This window comes from Balaenoptera borealis (genome assembly GCF_965194805.1).
Source record: "Balaenoptera borealis genome assembly, chromosome: X".
Taxonomy (NCBI): Eukaryota; Metazoa; Chordata; class Mammalia; order Artiodactyla; family Balaenopteridae; genus Balaenoptera; species Balaenoptera borealis.
Window position 1 is genome coordinate 100,667,418 of NC_138881.1, and position 21,381 is coordinate 100,688,798.

General features: G+C 40.8%; 1 protein-coding gene across 5 annotated transcripts in view; it reads right to left on the reverse strand.

Moving 5' to 3' along the window:
- Positions 1-309: 309 nt before the first annotated feature.
- LOC309620706 (uncharacterized protein) overlaps positions 310-21,381 on the reverse strand; it is a 28,903-nt gene continuing 7,831 nt past the window's right edge. Inside the window, exons 1-6 of one of the 5 annotated variants that reach the window (XR_014239595.1) lie at positions 19,123-19,874; positions 18,604-18,734; positions 17,187-17,257; positions 16,865-17,005; positions 14,801-14,867; positions 13,698-14,492 (exon numbers count right to left, since the gene is read on the reverse strand). Coding sequence is in view for 2 of the 5 variants with exons in the window: in XM_082377572.1 (XP_082233698.1) it covers positions 1,709-1,801; positions 14,450-14,492; positions 14,801-14,867; positions 17,187-17,257 (274 nt within the window). In the remaining 3 variants the exon portion in view is untranslated. Of the gene's footprint in view, positions 1,802-4,515; positions 12,405-13,697; positions 14,493-14,800; positions 14,868-16,864; positions 17,006-17,186; positions 17,258-18,603; positions 20,349-21,381 lie in introns of those variants that run through there. The other 4 variants (XR_014239596.1, XM_082377572.1, XM_082377573.1 and 1 more) reach the window with 4 other exon arrangements.

A 21,381-nucleotide genomic window follows, 5' to 3' on the forward strand; every position in this document is an offset into this window, starting at 1 on the left:
GAGGCCCGTTTTGTAAATAACGTTTTGTTGGAACCGTGCATGAGGCACGGTGGAGCAAGTGCAGGGTCAGATTCTACCTATGTTTAAATTTTGGTAATATTTTCATCATGGGCTATTTTTGCACTAATTTTGGTATTTGTTAAATACTGCACTAAAACATTATTTACCTCGATTACTGATTTTTTTGGTGCCCCATTAAATTTTGCGTGGGAGGGAAAACCACCTGCTAAGGCGAGCCTGGAGCTGGGTATTACAGAAAAGTGTACTGTGGTGGGGGGCATGAAGGGGATAGAAAATTTAAAACAAGAGTGAAATAACATCCATATATTTCATTTCATCCACATCTCAGAATACTGAACATTTGTGATTTTCTTCTCTCAGAAAGAAGCTTGCAAGACACATGGATGATACTGAAGCCAGGGTGCAGGTGAGTAAACCTGAAAAAAACAACCTGGCAGGGCAGCCATCCTAAAACCTGCTTTGGGACTTGGACATCTTTGTCATGGACATTCTCACGTTGGTTTGTTTTTATTGCCTTTTCCATCATTGGAAAATAAGTTTTTGAACCTTGGGGGCTTTAAGGGGTAGTAAATGGGATCAGTAAATTCCAGTTTATGGAAACTGCCCATCATTCCCAAAGAAGAAAAAATAGAACAGAGCCACTTTTCCTACACCTGTGGTATCTATCCATCTGAATATATATAGATATGTGTTTTTTCCAATAAAAGTCAAGTCCTCCTAACACAAGTATCCTTTAGGGAGGATGTTAGTCCTCCTTAAAGCAATACTTCTATCTTCCATGCAGTCATGTTGGGGACTCAATCTGACCTGGAAGTATTTACATTAATGCACTGAGGAGCTGGGTTATAAGAGGGTTCAACTGTGCTAAATTATTTAAAATATTCAAAACCAAGCATAAACTCTGAGGTAAAATGAGTGATTCTGTAAATATTTCAGCACTGGTGCAAGGGAGTAATTGGTCCAGAGAACACACTATAGGAGTAACTAGCATCTGTTTAGTTGCAATGAGACGGATGGGGTTCAGAGCTTAAAGTTCAAGTCCTCCTGCTGTTGTTTTTCAGCATTTGGTAAAGCAAGGTAGGGAGTGGTAGCCCTAAAGTTGTCTTAAAAAACAAAAACAAAAAAGAACAATAATGGATAAAATTCCACTGACCCAAAAAGGGTGAAAATGAGAATTCTAATATATTGTCAAAATATGCCTTGGAGATATCACACAAAATCAATGTTACGAAACTACCAAATGCATAAATGAATATTCTCTTGAGGAACTTCTCATCTAAGGACTTTTTTCCCTTTTGGTGGTACAATTAGGAACAAGTGGGTTTTGTGGAACTCTTTGGTGCTGGTGGGGTGGCTGTCAATTCAGGGTAGATTTGGACCTGTGTTAATTTGAAGTACTTTTTCATTTCCTCAAGCAGGGGTGACTTATTTCTAGGTCATGGAATCAAGAGGTGACTACTTGAGATCACAGAAAACCATAGGTTGCATCAAGGAAGTATTGATAGGAGGAAAAATCAGGATGAGCTTATTATTAGCTTTGCTGCAGAGAGTGTGTGTGAGGGCAGTGATGGACACGGGCTGCAGAGCTGGTGGTGGGGTCTGGAAAGCAGTGCTGGCAGCCTAAGGCCACGGGCTGGGCTCACAGTCAGGTCTGGCCAGGGCTTGGGAGGCCCAGGCCTCTGCTTTCTCAAGCAGGCAAAGCAAGCTCAGAGGAAAAGAAATACTGAAGTTTTGGTGACTTGCTTCTCCTGGGTTTACGTAGTGGTCTCTTAGTGGAGTTCTGAAGGGAAAAGGAGCCACAAGAAACAAATAAGGAAAAAGAATGTTCTCATCTATTTCCAAACTACAGCATGAACCCCAAAGAACCTCCTTTTCTCTCTTTTTTTTTAAATTGAGGTATAATTGATATACATTAGTTTCAGGTGTACAACATAATGATTTGATATTTGTATACACTGCGAAATGATCACCACAATAAGTCTAGTTAACATCCGTCACTACACCAAAAATTTTTTTCTTATGAAAACTTTTAAGATCTACTCTCTTAGTAACTTTCAAATTAGTACTATTAGTACTTTCAATAGTACTGTTAACTGTAGTCACCATACTGTACATTACACATCCCCATGACTTAAGTTTGTACCTTTGACCCCCTTCACCCATTTCTCCTACCTCCCACCTCTGGCAACCACCAATCTGTTCTATGAGCTTGTTTTCTTTAATTGAGGGGGGTTGTTGTTGGTTTGTTGTTTTTAGATTCCTCCATGTAAAAGTGAGATCACACATTATCTGTCTTTCTGATTTATTTCACTTAGCATAATGCCCTCAAGGTCCATTCATGTTGTAGCAAGTGTAAGATTTCATTCTTTTTTTGTGGCTGAATAATATTCCACTGTATATACAGGCACACCTCATTTATTGTGCTTCACTTTATTGCACTTTGCAGATATTGCGTTTTTTCTTTTTTTTAAACAAATTGAAGATTTGTGGCCACCCTGCATCAAGCAAGTCCACTGGTGCCATTTTTCCAACAGCATTTGCTCACTTCTTGTCTGTGTGTCACATTTTGGTAATTCTGGTGATATTTCAAACATTTTCATCATCATATATTTGTTATAGTGATCTGTGATCAGTGATCTCTGTTTCTATTGCAGAAATATTACAATTTGCTGAAGGCTCAAGATGGTGGTTAGCATTTTTAGCAATAAAGTATTTTTTTTCTTCACAGCTTAAACAACAGAAATTTATTTATTTATTTTTTATTTTTTTTAACATCTTTATTGGAGTATAATTGCTTTACATTGCTGTTAATTTCTGCTTTATAACAAACTAAATTGGTTATACGTATACGTATGTCCCCATATCTCTTCCTTCTTGCATCTCCCTCCCTCCCACCCTCCCTATCCCACCCCTCTAGGTGGTCACAAAGCACCGAGCTGATCTCCCTGTGATTTGCGGCTGCTTCCCACTAGCTATCTATTTTACATTTGGTAGTGTATATATGTCCATGCCACTCTCTCACTTTGTCACAGCTTACCCTTCCCCCTCCCCATGTCCTCAAGTCCATTCTCTAGTAGGTCTGTCTTTATTCCCATCTTGCCACTAGGTTCTTCATGACCTTTTTTTTTTCCCCTTAGATTCCATATATATGTGTTAGCATACTGTATTTGTTTTTCTCTTTCTGACTTACTTCACTCTGTATGACAGACTCTAACTCCATCCACCTCACTATAAATACCTCCATTTCATTTCTTTTTATGGCTGAGTAATATTCCATTGTATATATGTGCCACATCTTCTTTATCCATTCATCCGATGATGGACACTTAGGTTGCTTCCATGTCCTGGCTATTGTAAATAGAGCTGCAATGAACATTTTGGTACATGACTCTTTTTGAATTATGGTTTTCTCAGGGTATATGCCCAGTAGTGGGATTGCTGGGTCATATGGCAGTTCTATTTTTAGTTTTTTAAGGAACCTCCATACTGTTCTCCATAGTGGCTGTATCAATTTACATTCCCACCAACAGTGCAAGAGGGTTCCCTTTTCTCCACACCCCCACCAGCATATATTGTTTGTAGATTTTTTTAAAAATTATTTATTTATTTATTTATTTATTTTTGGCTGTGTTGGGTCTTTGTTTCTGTGTGAGGGCTTTCTCTAGTTGCGGCGAGTAGGGGCCACTCTTCATCGCGGTGTGCGGGCCTCTCACTATCGCGGCCTCTCGTTGCGGAGAACAGGCTCCCGATGCGTAGGCTCAGTAATTGTGGCTCACGGGCCTAGTTGCTCCGCGGCATGTGGGATCTTCCCGGACAAGGGCTCGAACCCGTGTCCCCTGCACTGGCAGGCAGATTCTCAACCACTGCACCACCAGGGAAGCCCCTGTTTGTAGATTTTTTGATGATGGCCATTCTGACCAGTGTGAGATGATATCTCATTGTAGTTTTGATTTGCATTTCTCTAATGATTAATGATGTTGAGCATTCTTTCATGTGTCTGTTGGCAATCTGTATATCTTCTTTGGAGAAATGTCTATTTAGGTCTTCTGCCCATTTTTGGATTGGGTTCTTTGTTTTTTTAATATTGAGCTGCATGAGCTGTTTGTAAATTTTGGAGATTAATCCTTTGACAGTTGCTTCATTTACAAATATTTTCTTCCATTTTGAGGGTTGTCTTTTTGTCTTGTTTATGGTTTCCTTTGCTGTGCAAACGCTTTGAAGTTTCATTAGGTCCCATTTGTTTATTTTGATTTTTATTTACATTTCTCTAGGAGGTGGGTCAAAAAGGATCTTGCTGTGATTTATGTCATAGAGTGTTTTGCCTGTTTTCCTCTAAGAGCTTGATGGTGTCTGGCCTTACACTTAGGTCTTTAATCCGTTTTGAGTTTATTTTTGTGTATGGTGTTAGGGAGTGTTCTAATTTCATTCTTTTACATGTAGCTGTCCAGTTTTCCCAGCACCACTTATTGAAGAGGCTATCTTTTCTCCACTGTATATTTTTGCCTCTTTTTTTTTAACATCTTTATTGGAGTATAATTACTTTACAATGGTGTGTTAGTTTCTGCTTTATAACAAAGTGAATCGGTTATACATATACATATGTTCCCATATCTCTTCCCTCTTGCATCTCCCTCCTTCACACCCTCCCTATCCCACCACTCTAGGTGGTCACAAAGCACCGAGCTGATCTCCCTGTGCTATGTGGTTGCTTCCCACCAGCTATCTATTTTACGTTTGGTAGTGTATATATGTCCATGCCACTCTCTCACTTTGTCACAGCTTACCCTTCCCCCTCCCCATATCCTCAAGTCCATTCTCTAGTAGGTCTGTGTCTTTATTCCCATCTTGCCACTAGGTTCTTCACGACCTTTTTTTTTTCCCCTTAGATTCCATATATATGTGTTAGCATACTGTATTTGTTTTTCTCTTTCTGACTTACTTCACTCTGTATGACAGACTCTAACTCCATCCACCTCACTACAAATACCTCCATTTCATTTCTTTTTATGGCTGAGTAATATTCCATTGTATATATGTGCCACATCTTCTTTATCCATTCATCCAATGATGGACACTTAGGTTGCTTCCGTGTCCTGGCTATTGTAAATAGAGCTGCAATGAACATTTTGGTACATGACTCTTTTTGAATTATGGTTTTCTCAGGGTATATGCCCAGTAGTGGGATTGCTGGGTCGTATGGCAGTTCTATTTTTAGTTTTTTAAGGAACCTCCATACTGTTCTCCATAGTGGCTGTATCAATTTACATTCCCACCAACAGTGCAAGAGGGTTCCCTTTTCTCCACACCCTCTCCAGCATTTATTGTTTCTAGATTTTTTGATGATGGCCATTCTGACCGGTGTGAAATGATATATCATTGTAGTTTTGATTTGCATTTCTCTAATGATTAATGATGTTGAGCATTCTTTCATGTGTTTGTTGGCAATCTGTATATCTTCTTTGGAGAAATGTCTTTTTAGGTCTTCTGCCCATTTTGGGATTGGGTTGTTTTTTTTGATATTGAGCTGCATCATGAGCTGCTTGTACATTTTGGAGATTAATCCTTTGTCAGTTCCTTCATTTGCAAATATTTTCTCCCATTCTGAGGGTTGTCTTTTGGTCTTGTTTATGGTTTCCTTTGCTGTGCAAAAGCTTTTAAGTTTCATTAGGTCGCATTTGTTTATTTTTGTTTTTATTTCCATTTCTCTAGGAGCTGGGTCAAAAAGGATCTTGCTGTGATTTATGTCATAGAGTGTTCTGCCTATGTTTTCCTCTAAGAGTTTGACAGTATCTGGCCTTACATTTAGGTCTTTAATCCATTTTGAGTTTATTTTTGTGTATGGTGTTAGGGAGTGTTCTAATTTCATACTTTTACATGTACCTGTCCAGTTTTCCCAGCACCACTTATTGAAGAGGCTGTCTTTCTCCACTGTATATGCTTGCCTCCTTTATCAAAGATAAGGTGACCATATGTGCGTGCGTTTATCTCTGGGCTTTCTATCCTGTTCCATTGATCTATATTTCTGTTTTTGTGCCAGTACCATACTATCTTGATTACTGTAGGTTTGTAGTATAGTCTGAAGTCAGGGAGTCTGATTCCTCCAGCCCTGTTTTTCTTTCTCAAGATTGCTTTGGCTCTTCGGGGTCTTTTGTGTTTCCATACAAATTGTGAAATGTTTTGTTCTAGTTCTGTGAAAAATGTCAGTGGTAGTTTGATAGGGATTGCATTGAATCTGTAGATTGCTTTGGGTAGTAGAGTCATTTTCACAATGTTGATTCTTCCAATCCAAGAACATGGTATATCTCTCCATCTATTTGTATCATCTTTAATTTCTTTCATCAGTGTCTTATAATTTTCTGCATACAGGTCTTTTGTGTCTCCTTAGGTAGGTTTATTCCTAGATATTTTATTCTTTTTGTTGCAATGGTAAATGGGAGTGTTTTCTTAATTTCTCTTTCAGATTTTTCATCATTAGTGTATAGGAATGCAAGAGATTTCTGTGCATTAATTTTGTATCCTGCAACTTTACCAAATTCATTGATTAGCTCTAGTAGTTTTCTGGTAGCATCTTTAGGATTCTCTATGTATAGTATCATGTCATCTGCAAACAGAGACAGCTTTACTTCTTCTTTTCCGATTTGGATTCCTTTTATTTCTTTTTCTTCTCTGATTGCTGTGGCTAACACTTCCAAAACGATGTTGAATAACAGTGGGGAGAGTGGGCAACCTTGTCTTGTTCCTGATCTTAGTGGAAATGGTTTCAGTTTTTCACCACTGAGGACAATGTTGGCTGTGGGTTTCTCATATATGGCCTTTATTATGTTGAGGAAAGTTCCCTCTATGCCTACTTTCTGGAGGGTTTTTATCATAAATGAGTGTTCAATTTTGTCACAAGCTTTCTCTGCATCTATTGAGATGGTCATATGGTTTTTCCCCTTCAATTTGTTAATATGGTATCACGTTGATTGATTTGCGTATACTGAAGAAGCCTTGCATTCCTGGGATAAACCCCACTTGATCATAGCGTATGATCCTTTTAATGTGCTGTTGGATTCTGCTTGCTAGTATTTTGTTGAGGATTTTTGCATCTATGTTCATCAGTGATATTGGCCTGTAGTTTTCTTTCTCTGTGACATCTTTGTCTGGTTTTGGTATCAGTGTAATGGTGGCCTCGTAGAATAAGTTTGGGAGTGTTCCTCCCTCTGCTATATTTTGGAAGAGTTTGAGAAGGATAGGTGTTACCTCTTCTCTAAATGCTTCATAGGATTCGCCTGTGAAGCCATCTGGTCCTGGACTTTTTTTTGTTGGAAGATTTTTAATCACAGTTTCAATTTCAGTGCTTGTGATTGGTCTGTTTATATTTTCTGTTTCTTCATGGTTCAGTCTTGGAAGGTTGTGCATTTCTAAGAATTTGTCCATTTCTTCCAGGTTATCCATTTTATTGGCATAGAGTTGCTTGTAATAATCTCTCATGATCCTTTGTATTTCTGCAGTGTCAGTTGTTACTTCTCCTTTTTTATTTCTAATTCTATTGATTTGAGTCTTCTCCCTTTTTTTCTTGATGAGTCTGGCTAATGGTTTATCAATTTTTTTTATCTTCTCAAAGCACCAGCTTTTAGTTTTATTGATCTTTGCTATCGTTTCCTTCATTTCTTTTTCATTTATTTCTGATCTGATCTTTATGATGTCTTTCCTTCTGCTAACTTTGGGGGTTTTTTGTTCTTCTTTCTCTAACTGCTTTAGGTGTAAGGTTAGGTTGTTTATTTGAGATGTTTCTTGTTTCTTAAGGTAGGATTGTATCACTATAAACTTCCTGCTTAGAACTGCTATTGCTGCATCCCACAGGTTTTGGGTCATCGCGTTTTCATTGTCATTTGTTTCTAGGTAGTTTCTGATTTCCTCTTTGATTTCTTCAGTGATCACTTGGTTATTAAGTAGTGTGTCATTTAGCCTCCATGTGTTTGTATTTCTTACAGATTTTTTCCTGTAATTGATATCTAGTCTCATGGCGTTGTGGTCAGAAAAGATACTTGATAACATTTCAGTTTTCTTAAATTTACCAAGGCTTGATTTGTGACCCAAGATATGATCTATCCTGGAGAATGTTTCATGAGCACTTGAGAAGAATGTGTATTCTGTTGTTTTTGGATAGAATGTCCTATAAATATCAATTAAGTCCATCTTGTTTAATGTATCATTTAAAGCTTGTTTCCTTATTTATTTTCATTTTGGATGATCTGTGCACTGGTGAAAGTGAGGTGTTAAAGTCCCCTACTATGATTGTGTTACTGTCGATTCCCCCTTTTATGGCTGTTAGTATTTGCCTTATGTATTGAGGTGCTCCTATGTTGGGTGCATAAATATTTACAACTGTTACATCTACTTCTTGGACTGATCCCTTGATCATTATGTAGTGTCCTTCTTTGTCTCTTGTAATAGTCTTTGTTTTAAAGTCTACTTTGTCTGATATGAGAATTGCTACTCCAGCTTTCTTTTGATTTCCATTTGCATGGAATATCTTTTTCCGTCCCCTCACTTTCAATCTGTATGTGTCCCTAGGTCTGAAGTGGGTCTCTTGTAGACAGCATATATATGTGTCTTGTTTTTTATCCATTCAGTCAATCTATGTCTTTTGGTGGGAGCATTTAATCCATTTACATTTAAGGTAATTATTGATATGTATGTTCCTATTACCATTTTCTTAATTGTTTTGGGTTTATTATTGTAGGTCTTTTCCTTCTCTTGTGTTTCCGGCCTAGAGAAGTTCCTTTAGCATTTATTGTAAAGTTGGTTTGGTGGTGCTGAATTCTCTTAGCTTTTGCTTGTCTGTGAAGGTTTTAATTTCTCCGTCAAATCTGAATGAGATCCTTGCTGGGTAGAGTAATCTTGGTTGTAGGTTTTTCTCCATCATTTTAAATATGTCCTGCCACTCCCTTCTGGCTTGCAGAGCTTCTGCTGAAAGATCAGCTGTTAACCTTAGGGGGATTCCCTTGTGTGCTATTTGTTGTTTTTCCCTTGCTGCTTTTAATATGTTTTCTTTGTATTTAATTTTTGGTAGTTTGATTAATATGTGTCTTAGCGTGTTTCTCCTTGGATTTATCCTGTATGGGACTCTCCGTGCTTCCTGGACTTGATTAACTATTTCCTTTCCCATATTAGGGAAGTTTTCAACTCTAATCTCTTCAAATATTTTCTCAGTCCCTTTCTTTTTCTCTTCTTCTTCTGGGACCCCTATAATTCGAATGTTGGTGCATTTAATGTTGTCCCAGAGGTCTCTGAGACTGTCCTCAGTTCTTTTCATTCTTTTTTCTTTTTTCTGCTCTGCAGTTATTTCCACTATTTTATCTTCCAGGTCACTTATCCGTTCTTCTGCCTCAGTTATTCTGCTATTGATCCCTTCTAGAGAATTTTAAATTTCATTTATTGTGTTGTTCATCACTGTTTGTTTGCTCTTTAGGTCTTCTAAGTCCTTGTTAAACGTTTCTTGTATTTTCTCCATTCTATTTCCAAGATTTTGGATCATCTTTACTATCATTATTCTGAATTCTTTTTCAGGTAGACTGCCTCTTTCCTCTTCATTTGTTAGGTCTGGTGGGTTTTTGCCTTGCTCCTTCATCTGCTGTGTTTCTCTGTCTTCTCATTTTGCTTAACTTACTGTGTTTGGGGTCTCCTTTTCGCAGGTTACAGGTTCATAGTTCCCGTAGTTTTTGGTGTCTGTCCCCAGTGGCTAAGGTTGGTTCAGTGGGTTGTGTAGGCTTCCTGGTGGAGGGGACTAGTGCCTGTTCTGGTGGATGAGGCTGGATCTTGTCTTTCTGGTGGGCAGGTCCACGTCTGGTGGTGTGTTTTGGGGTGTCTGTGGCCTTATTATGATTTTAGGAAGCCTCTGTGCTAATGGATGGGGTTGTGTTCCTGTCTTGCTAGTTGTTTGGCATACTGTGTCCAGCACTGAACCTTGCTGGTCGTTGAGTGGAGCTGGGTCTTGGCGTTGAGATGAAGATCTTTGGGAGATTTTCGCCGTTTGATATTACGTGGAGCTGGGCGGTCTCTTGTGGACCAGTGTCCTGAACGTGGCTCTCCCACCTCAGTGGCACAGCCCTGACGCCTGGCTGGAGAACCAAGAGCCTGTCCTCCACACAGCTCAGAATAAAAGGGAGGGAAAAAAAGAAAGAAAGAAAGAAGATAAAATAAAATAAAATAAAGTTATTAAAATAAAAAATTAAGAAAAACAATGTTTTAATAATAAAAAAAAAACGGACAGAGAGAACCCTAGGACAAATGGTAAAAGTAAAGCTATACAGACAAAATCACACACAGAAGCATATACATACACACTCACAAAAAGAGAAAAAGGGAAAATATATATATCGTTGCTCCCAAAGTCCACCTCCTCAATTTGGGATGATTTGTTGTCTATTCAGGTATTCCACAGATGCAGGGTACATCAAGTTGATTGTGGAGATTTAATCCGCTGCTCCTGAGGCTGCTGGGAGAGATTTCCCTTTCTCTTTTTTGTTCGCACAGCTCCCAGGGTTCAGCTGTGGATTTGGACCTGCCTCTGTGTGTAGGTCGTCTGAGGGCGTCTGTTCTTCGCTGACAGGATGGGGTTAAAGAAGCAGCTGATTCGGGGGCTCTGGTTCGCTCAGGCTGGGGGAAGGGAGGGGTACAGATGCGGGGCGAGCCTGTGGCGGCAGAGGCCGGCGTGACGTTGCACCAGCTTGAGGTGCGCCATGCGTTCTCCCGGGGAAGTTGTCCCTGGATCACGGGACCCTGGCAGTGGCGGGCTGCACAGGCTCCCGGGAGGGGAGGTGTGGAGAGTGACCTGTGCTTGCTCACAGGCTTCTTGGTGGCTGCAGCAGCAGCCTTAGCGTCTCATGCCCATCTCTGGGGTCTGTGCTGATAGCCATGGCTCGCGCCCGTCTCTGGAGCTCCTTTAAGCTGCGCTCTTAATCCCCTCTCCTCGTGCACCAGGAAACAAAGAGGCAAGAAAAAGTCTCTTGCCTCTTCGGCAGCTCCAGACTTTTTCCCGGACTCCCTCCCGGCTAGCCGTGGCGCACTAGCCCCCTTCAGGCTGTGTTCACGCTGCCAACCCCAGTCCTCTCCCTGGGATCTGACCTCCGAAGCCCGAGCCTCAGCTCCCAGCCCCCCGCCCGCCCCAGCGGGTGAGCAGACAAGCCTCTCGGGCTGGTGAGTGCTGTTCGGCACCGGTTCTCTGTGCGGGAATCTCTCCGCTTTGCCCTCCGCACCCCTGTTGCTGCGCTCTCCTCCGTGGCTCCGAAGCTCCCCCCCTCCGCCACCCGCAGTCTCTGCTAGCGAAGGGGCTTCCTAGTGCGTGGAAACCTCTCCTCCTTCACACCTCCCTCCCATTGCTGCAGGTTCCGTCCCTATTCTGTCTGTTTTTTCTTTTTTCTTTTGCCCTACCCAGGTACGTGGGGAGTTTCTTGCCTTTTGGGAGGTCTGAGGTCTTCTGCCAGCGTTCAGTATGTGTTCTGTAGGAGTTGTTCCACATGTAGTTCTGATGTACTTGTGGGGAGGAAGTTGATCTCTGTGTCTTACTCTTCCGCCATCTTGAATCTCCTCACCCATAAAGTATTTTTAAGGTATTTACGTTGTGGTATTTTTAAAATTAAAAAAAATATTTATTTATTTATTTTTGGCTGTGTTGGGTCTTCGTTGCTGTGTGCGGTCTTTCTCTAGTTGCAGTGAGCGGGTGCTACCCTTCATTGCGCGGGTTTTTCATTGCAGTGGCTTCTCTTGTTGCGGAGCATGGGCTCTAGGTGCACGGGCTTTAGTATTTGTGGCTCGCAGGCTCAGTAGTTGTGGCACGTGGGCTGTAGAGTGCAGGCTCAGTAGTTGTGGCACACGGGTGTAGTTGCTCCGTGGCATGTGGGATCTTCCCAGACCAAGGCTCAAACCCATGTCCCCTGCATTGGCAGGCGGGTTCTTAACCACTGGGCCACCAGGGAAGCCCTTTATGTTGTTTCTTAAGACATAATGCTATTGCATACCTTAATAGACTACAGTATGGTGTAAAAATAACTTTTACATGTATTAGGAAACCAAAAAAATCTGTGTGGCTCACTTTATTGCGATATTCGCTTTGTTGCAGTGGTCTGGAACCACACCTACAATATCTCTGACATGTGCCTGTATACACATTTTCTTTATCCATTCATCCGTGGATAGACAATTAGGTTGTTTCCTTATCTATTGCAAATAATGCTGCAGTGAACACGGGGGTGCCACACTGTTGTTGACCTTGTTCTAAAATGCCTAGTTCCACTCTCCTGCCTTAGAACTCTTGTTGGTGTTGGGATCTCCTAGTTGAGGAGTAGGGCTGGCAGGACCTACTCCGGCAACATCACCTTCCAGCCAGAATCCTGAACCTGGAGGTAGAACCGGGTTAGCTGACAGCCCACGAAGACTGGAGGATGAGGGCAGGTTGGCACATGCAGAATTGACAGTGGTCTGCCTCTTTCCCTCCAAGTTATTGGCTGGGCATAAACTGGGTTTGAATGGAGTTGAACCTAGTTAGGTTGAACTTTCTTTAGCATTAAAGACTAAGATATCAAGGCAGTGACCAGATCTTCAGCAACTCTCACGTCCCAGTAAGACAAGTCACAACCCCCCTGGGCCCCCTTGCCAGACCACCTTTCTAACTCTCAAGATGTTTCAGAGGGTGAATGACCCCTTAGTCATCCTTGAAGGAAGCCTTCTGTCTAAAAATCCAACATGTTCCTTCCTATTATTTACTTCAGACTGAAGATGGGGTTTTAAAATAGGGGCTGCTTCCCTCAGTATGACTTTGAAAGGGGTTGAGTTTTTACCATGCTCAGCTCCCCCCATCACCAGGGTGACACTGTCCCTAGTGAGGAGGGGCAGAGCAGCTGGACTGCTGTCAGAACACTAACATGTCTTTACCCTGTTACCAGGCAAAGCATTAACAGCAAGGACACAGTGCAATTCACTAGCTGGTTTGTGTGTAGGACATGGAAAATAGTTAAAGAATACTAAAAGTGGGAGGACAGGAACAAAGCAATAAGCCTAGACCAGAGCTTGGCACGTATAGCCTACGATCACTAAGGGTGGGCTGAAGGGAGGGGTGCAGTATTAACTTTCCTAAGATATTTGAGCAATAATGAAATAGTTTCTTCCATTTCATCAATAGCATATAGATTTGCACGTTGTGTTTTTCTATTAAGACATTAACTGTTCAATATACTAAACCAATCCCTTTTTTCCCTCTGATTGAAGTTTTGGTTTAAGAATGGGAGGGCCAAGTGTTGGAGGTATCAGAGGGGTTTAATTCTCAGAAATACATCCCCCATGGCCATGGGTCACCCTGTCATCATAATCCTGGATGGACCCTATAATGCCATATTTATTCTGGAGCCCAACTGGAGTTGGGTTCCTCTGGTGCCACTGCAGCCCCAAATACCTGGGCCACCCATGCCATCCTTGCCTTGTCTGCCTTTGCCTCCTCCACCTGTGCCTTCCTTTGGCTTAGCTTTGCTTGGCCTGGCATGGGTCCCTGTCATCAGCATTCATTTTCTAGTCCCTAGCTTGTAAGGCATGTTTTCTGTGAGTTTTTCCAAAGTATTTTTTTGCCAGATTGAAATTTTTCATAGCACCTCAAGAGCAGTTCACCAAATGCCTGATAAATGAATTGAATAAATGAAAACAGTGCACTGTGTTTTTAATAGGGCATATTTTTTGTATTTTCAGTAAAGATGTGATTCTCTTGTATACTTGTTTTTATGTGCCAAATGGGGTTAGTATTATATGGATAAGAATTGCTAAGGAATGTCAAGAAGGTCTCTTTTCATGAGGTGACGTCCCTAAGCACTATCACTAGACCCTGCACTTCTCAGATACATACACATGTAAGATGAGGTGGGAAAAGTCGCTAGTGAGAGAACAGTGTGCTGCAAAATGGGGCCGAGCTCCATTCATGATGAGGAGCTCAGGCACAAGCCTGGACTCTAAAGGAACCTTCCTAAGAAATTACTATTCATAGGGCTTTATGGGAAGGTAGCATACAAATATTCACCTAGTTTTGTTCTAGATGCTCCAGATTCTGTTCACTACCCTCCCTTTTTGTGAAGGATATAGGGGAACAAACCATTCTGGCCCAAAGGAACTGCTGCTTCAAAGGGAACACAAGAGGAGCCTCCATCGAGGCCAGAAAGAGGCTCTTCTCCCTTTTCACCCCTCCCCCCACCACAGGAGCCATATTGTTGTGTCTTCCCCGGCTCAGAAGTGACAATTATGCCTTCAAATGTATTTTGTCTCATTCAGTGTCCTTGAAAGGACCCTAGATCTGACGATTAAACACTAAAAGGGAACATTTTGGTTTACTGCTGCTCGAAGCAAGAGGGAGGCCCTGATTAATATTCCAGATTAATGGATCACTGAAAAGAAGCGGTCAGACCTTGGCTTTCTTCATACTGTCTTCCTCATGTGAAACTGCCAGGCTAGAAAACAAAATAAAAATGAAGTGTGATAAGAACTGAGGAATTACTGTTAAATTTTTAGGCATAGCAATGGTAATGTGGTTATGTTTAAAAAAGAAAGAATGTCTCTCTTTTAGAGAAACATGCTGAATTGTTTATAAATGAAATGATATCTGGGATTTGTTTCAAAATAATTGGGAGGTGGTGGCAACTTCCCACAAGTTGATAACTGTTCAAGTTGGTGATATGTACATGGGAGATCATTACACTATTCTCTATACTTGTATATATATTTGACCTTTTCCATAATAAAAATTAAAGAAAAAAACCTGATCATCTGTGTTTCTTCTTTTTCTTTTGCTGGGCTTTTTTTTTTGCTTTCCTTTGTATCTTCATCTGAAAATTAAAACACATTAAAATTGAAAAAAAAAGTTTACCTCTAAACATTAATACCTTTTTATAAATTTATTTATTATTTATTTATTTATTTATGGCTGTGTTCAGTCTTCGTTGCTGCATGCAGGCTTTTTCTAGTTGCGACGTGCAGGGGCTACTCTTCGTTGTGGCACACAGGCTTCTCATTGCGGTGGCTTCTCTTGTTGCAGAGCACAGGCTCTAGGCGCACAGGCTTCCATAGTTGTGGCACGTGGGCTCAGTAGTTGTGGCTCGCAGGCTCTAGAGCACAGGCCCAGTAGTTGTGGCACATGGGCTTAGTTGCTCTGTGGCATATGGGATCTTCCTGGACCAGGGCTTGAACCCAAGTCCCCTGCATTGGCAGGCAGACTCCTAACCACTGTGCCACCAGGGAAGTCCCCATGTTAATACCTTTGACCAGATAAATATGCTTTTGCTGTCCCATTTGTTATATCAGAGAAATTCACTCATTCAAACGCTTATGTCACGAACCGTGCTAGGCACTGGAAGCATAGAAATTAAAGTCACACTAGGTATTAGATGATATAGGGAATTATTAACTTACTGGGTGAGATAATGGTATTGTAGTTAAGTAGGAAAATGTCCTTTTTTAAAGCGTTGCATACAGAAATATTTAGTGTATTTTACCTTGACTATCTCAACAAAAAAATCCCTATCTGAAGCAAGTATGTCAAAATGCTAACAAATGTTAAACCTGAGTGACAAGTACTGTACATGGCATTAATAATACTACTCCCTTTACTTTTCTCAGTGTTTGAGTATTTTCATGATGTGTGTGTTTGGGGGTTTGCTTTCCAGGAGCTCATTCTAGTGGAGAAGACACAGGGAAAGAGGCAAGTAGAATCTGAGTGAGAGGGAAGCATGGGGTGCTCTGGGCATACAGAGGAGTCTCAAAATCAGGCTGATTTGGGGAGGGTGGCTGAGGAACGGTTGACCAGGAAAAGGTGACTCTTAAGCTAGTTCTTTTTAAAATCAGTTTCATTACAAAAGTAATGCATGCTCATCATAGCAATGAGTAAGCCAAGCCGCGTGCAGGGAGAGACCAGCATTGTAGGCAGATGGACTCTCTGCATCAAGCGACAGAGTCAAGAGAAAGGACGTGCAGTATCAAGGAGATGGAAAGTCATTCTTAGGCCAAAGAGGACGCTGCAGGAGAGCCACAGGGTACGTGTGATGCGAGAGATCAATCGGGATCTGACTTTACCCTGAAGGCCATGGAGAACTGCGGAAGGATTTTAAGTAGGGACCGCCATGCTCAGATTTGCGCTTCAAGAAAGCTCAGCCTTCCAGCAGTGAGGAAGAAAGGTGACAGTGAGGGCCAGGAAACCCAGGTGACATCAGAGGAAGGGGTGCCTTAGTGTAACGTGTCCCCAGAGGAGGCACCCTCTGTCAGTCATCAGCCAGGAGAGGGCGCAAAAAGGTGGCTTTTCTGTGATGTGCCGCCCCACAGGAAGTGTGACACCTAAATCAGCTGCTGGCCTGAGGGAGACCCCTATGGTGCACCTTTTTGAAAATTGCACAAAGGCGCCCACTGAGTGTGAGAATCTCACAAAAGCGCCGCTCCACTGGGCTGAGGCAGCCCCCTGTGGCTTGGTTTGGCACCACACGTCTCACAGACTAACCCCAACTTGGTTCGGTGCCACATGCCTTGTACAGCTACACACAACCAATCTGTAGTCACATGGCTTAGGTTTGAATCCCAACTGTGTGGTCTTGGGTGCAGTACTTATAACCTGCTCTGGGCCTCCATTTCTCCATCTCTAAGATGTGTCCTTCAGTGACTGTGTGGATTAAATAGCAATAATGCATATCAAGCACTTAGCAGGGTGCCCAACACAAAGTCAGTGAGTGTTCAAAACTCTTGGCTATTATTGTTTTTAAGAACCTTCTTCTAAAATAAGCTTTCAAGAAGTACTAGTTTTGAAGCAAGGCTCACAGAAGGATGTTGGCTTTCTTACCACTGGAGTCTGTTTCAGAATCAGAGTCACTGTCACTATCATCAGAATACTTCTTGTGTTTTCTTTTAGATGATTTTTTCTTCCTCCTTTTCTTGGGTCTTTCTTTCTAATGACTAGACTTCATCTTCTTCTTCTTTTTTTCTACATAAAGTACAAATAAAAAACTAACTTCTAAAGAAGTATTTCTGAGCATCAATTTTATTGTATTAAAAATACTGAAAAGGAATTGATGAAAGGCGATTTGAGTAAAGTCTAATGTTCAACTATTTATAAACGTATTTTTTAAACTTCTCAATAAAAAAGTCCTATATTTAAAAAATACCTTCTGAAGTAGAAGCTGAAGTGGTGCTTTTCTTTGGCTCTTCGTCCTCTACTGGTGTATGTTCATCAGAGCTGAATTTAAAGAAAATTGTAGTAAGAATCAGAAAAATGATAAAATATGGACCACAGAGTATAAAAATATACACTTAAAATTTTTCAGTAACAAATTGCTTGTCCAAGAACCATTCAAAGCCAGCACCAGACTGCTTTTGTAACATTACAGCTTATCGGCCAACCACCTTCATAATAACAGAATAATCATTTACATTTGCATAATGCTTTCGAGTTAACAAAATGTTATTCACACTGAAAGCAGCATGAAGGATTTATATTTTCAGAAGAAACCACAGGGCAAATGCAGGGAAATAGGAACCATAAGGAAAGATGGAAGAAACTGGAGATAAGAAGGCTGAGGGAAGACTTCATAATTTCATTCTACATGTGGAACAGACATATGGTACAGTAGCAACTGTTCTGTCTCCCCAGAGCAAGAACCTAACACACTACAGTATAGAGATTTCATCCTGTTGTAAGAGAATTCTGAAAATGAGTATTATTAACATTCTACAATAGCTTAAAAAGGGAATTTCCATATCACAGAGTCTTTTCCTCTCAACATCACATCTGGAATAATTTAGGTATTGCCTAGAAAATTATTTTTAGGGTGTCTTCCAACTCTAATTCTCTGATTTCAGGTTCTTATAAGGATATCTGTAAGTACAAGTTTCTAATAATAATGCTTTATCAATTAGTCACAAATTAGAAGTTTATCTGTGAAGCACATTGTCTCAACTCAACCTAAAGTAGACACGAAAATAGAGGAGAGGGAAGCAGCAGCTAATGAATAGCACCAAAGAGAAAAGAAACAAGGAAAAAGAAGAAGTATTAAGCCTTCAGATAGTACTGTATATAGGAAAATTAACTAAACAAAACCATACTAGCATATTCATCTTTAAAAATCCCTTTGTAATGCTAAAATCTGGCATGCAATCTGTTATTGGGTTAGTTGAAGAAAAAAAATAATTCAAAATAACATAAATGCATTATTTGTTTTAACACTGAACCCTTCTATGAATAGGAAATTAGCACCCCATGAATTGTAATTTAAAAAGAACAATTAGCATGCTAAAATCCACTGGCAACATGTTTTAATTCTTAGGTATGTTCCATATTTTTAAAACTTAAGGGATATAAAAGGATAAATCACAAGAAAGAAGAAATATGTGAGATGCACTTAAAGTTCCTCACTTAATTAAAAAAATTTAAAATAGGCACTGGATTTAATAAATGTTATAAGATATTTTAAAATACATTTTAAAAAGACTTACTGTGGTTCAGGATTGTATTAGTCAGCTAGGGCTGCCATAACAAAATGCCAGAGACTGGGTGGCTTAAACAACAGAAATTTATTTTCTCACCGTTCTGGAGGTTAGAAATCCAAGATCGAGGATTGGTTCAAGATGGCGGAGCAGAAGGACGTGCTCTCACTCCCTCTTGCGAGAGCACTGGAATCACAACTAACTGCTGAACAATCATCGACAGGAAGACACTGGAACTCACCAAAAAAGATACCCCACATCCAAAAACAAAGGAGAAACCACAATGAGATGGTAGGAGGGGCGCAATCACGATAAAATCAAATCCCATAACTGCTAGGTGGGTGACTCACAAACTGGAGAATGCTTATACCACAGAAGTCCACCCACTGGAGTGAAGGTTCTGAGCCCCACGTCAGGCTTCCCAACCTTGGGGTCCGGCAACGGGAGGAGGAATTCCTAGAGAATCAGACTTTGAAGGCTAGCGGGATTTGATTGCAGGACTTTGAGAGGACTGGGGGAAACAGAGACTCCACTCTTGGAGGGCACACACAAAGTAGTGTGCACATCAGGACCTAGGGGAAGGAGGAGTGATCCCATAGGAGACTGAACCAGACCTACCTGCTAGTGTTGGAGGGTCTCCTGCAGAGGCAGGGGGAAGCTGTGGCTCACCACAGGGACAAGGACACTGGCAGTAGAAGTTCTGGGAAGTCCTCCTTGGCGTGAGCCCTCCCAGAGTCCACCATTAGCCCCACCAGAGCCTGGGTAGGCTCCAGTGTTGGGTCGCCTCAGGCCAAACAACCAACAAGGAGAGAACCCAGCCCCACCCATCAGCAGACAAGCTGGTTAAAGTTTTACTGAGCTCTGCCCACCAAGCAACAGCCAGCTCTACCCACCACCAGTCCCTCCCATCAGGAAACTTCCACAAGCCTCTTAGATAGCCTCATCCACCAGAGGGCAGACAGCAGAGGCAAGAAGAACTACAATCCTGCAGCCTGTGGAACAAAAGCCATGTTCACAGAGAGACAAGATGAAAAGGCAGAGGGCTATGTACCAGATGAAGGAACAAGATAAAACCCCAGAAAAACAACTAAATGAAGTGGAGATACACAGCCTTCCAGAAAAAGAATTCAGAATAATGAGAGTGAAGATGATCCAGGACCTCGGAGAAAGAATGGAGGCAAAGATAGAGAAGATGCAAGAAATGTTTAACAAAGACCTAGAAGAATTAAAGAACAAACAAACAAAGATGAACAGTACAATAACTGAAATGAAAAATACAAATTCCTAGAAGGAATCAATTGCAGAATAACTGAGGCAGAAGAATGGATAAGTGATGTGGAAGACAGAATCATGGAATTCACTGCTGCGGAACAGAATAAAGAAAAAAGAATGAAAAGAAATGAAGACAGTCTAAGAGACTTCTGGGACAACATTAAACGCAACAACATTCACATTATAGGGGTCCCAGAAGAAGAAGAGAGAGAGAAAGGACCAGAGAAAATATTTGAAGAGATTATAGTCAAAAACTTCCCTAACATGGGAAAGGAAATAGCCACCCAAGTGCAGGAAGCACAGAGAGTCCCATACAGGATAAACCCAAGGAGAAACACGCTGAGACACACAGTAATCAAATTAGCAAAATTTAAAGAAAAATTATTGAAAGCAGCAAGGGAAAAATGACAAATAACATACAAGGGAACTCCCATAAGGTTAACAGCTGATTTCTCAGCAGAAACTCTACAAGCCAGAAGGGAGTGGCCTGATATACTTAAAGGGATGAAAGGGAAGAACCTACAACCAAGATTACTCTACCTGGCAAGGATCTCATTCAGATTCGATGGAGAAATCAAAAGCTTTACAGACAAGCAAAAGCTAAGAGAATTCAGCACCACCAAACCAGCTCTACAGCAATGCTAAAGGAACTTCTCTAAGTGGGAAACACAAGAGAAGAAAAGGACCTACAAAAAGAAACCCATAACAATTAAGAAAACAGTAATAGGAACATACATATCGATAATTCCCTTAAACATGAATGGATTAAATGCTCCAACCAAAAGACACAGGCTCGCTGAATGGATACAAAAACAAGACCCATATATATGCTGTCTACAAGAGACCCACTTCAGACCTAGGGACACATACAGACTGAGAGTGAGGGGATGGAAAAAGATATTCCATGCACATGGAAATCAAAAGAAAGCTGGAGTAGCTATACTCATATCAGATAAAATAGACTTTAAAATAAAGAATGTTACAAGAGACAAGGAAGGACACTACATAATGATCAAGGGATCAATCCAAGAAGAAGATATAACAATTATAAATATATATGCACCCAACATAGGAGCACCTCAATACATAAGGCAACTGCTAACAGCTCTAAAAGAGGAAATCGACAGTAACACAACAATAATGGGGGACTTTAACACCTCACTTACACCAATGGACAGATCATCCAAACAGAAAATTAATAAGGAAACACAAGCTTTAAATGACACAATAGACCAGATAGATTTAACTGATATTTATAGGACATTCCATCCAAAAACTGCAGATTACACTTTCTTCTCAACTGCGCATGGAACATTCTCCAGGATAGATCACATCTTGGGTCACAAATCAAGCCTCAGTAAATTTAAGAAAACTGAAATCATATCAAGCACCTTTTCTGACCACAACGCTATGAGATTAGAAATCAATTACAGGGAAAAAAACATAAAAAACACAAACACATGGAGGCTAAACAATACGTTACTAAATAACCAAGAGATCACTGAAGAAATTAAAGAGGAAATCAAAAAATACCTAGAGACAAATGACAATGAAAACACGACCATCCAAAACCTAGGGGACGCAGCAAAAGCAGTTCTAAGAGGG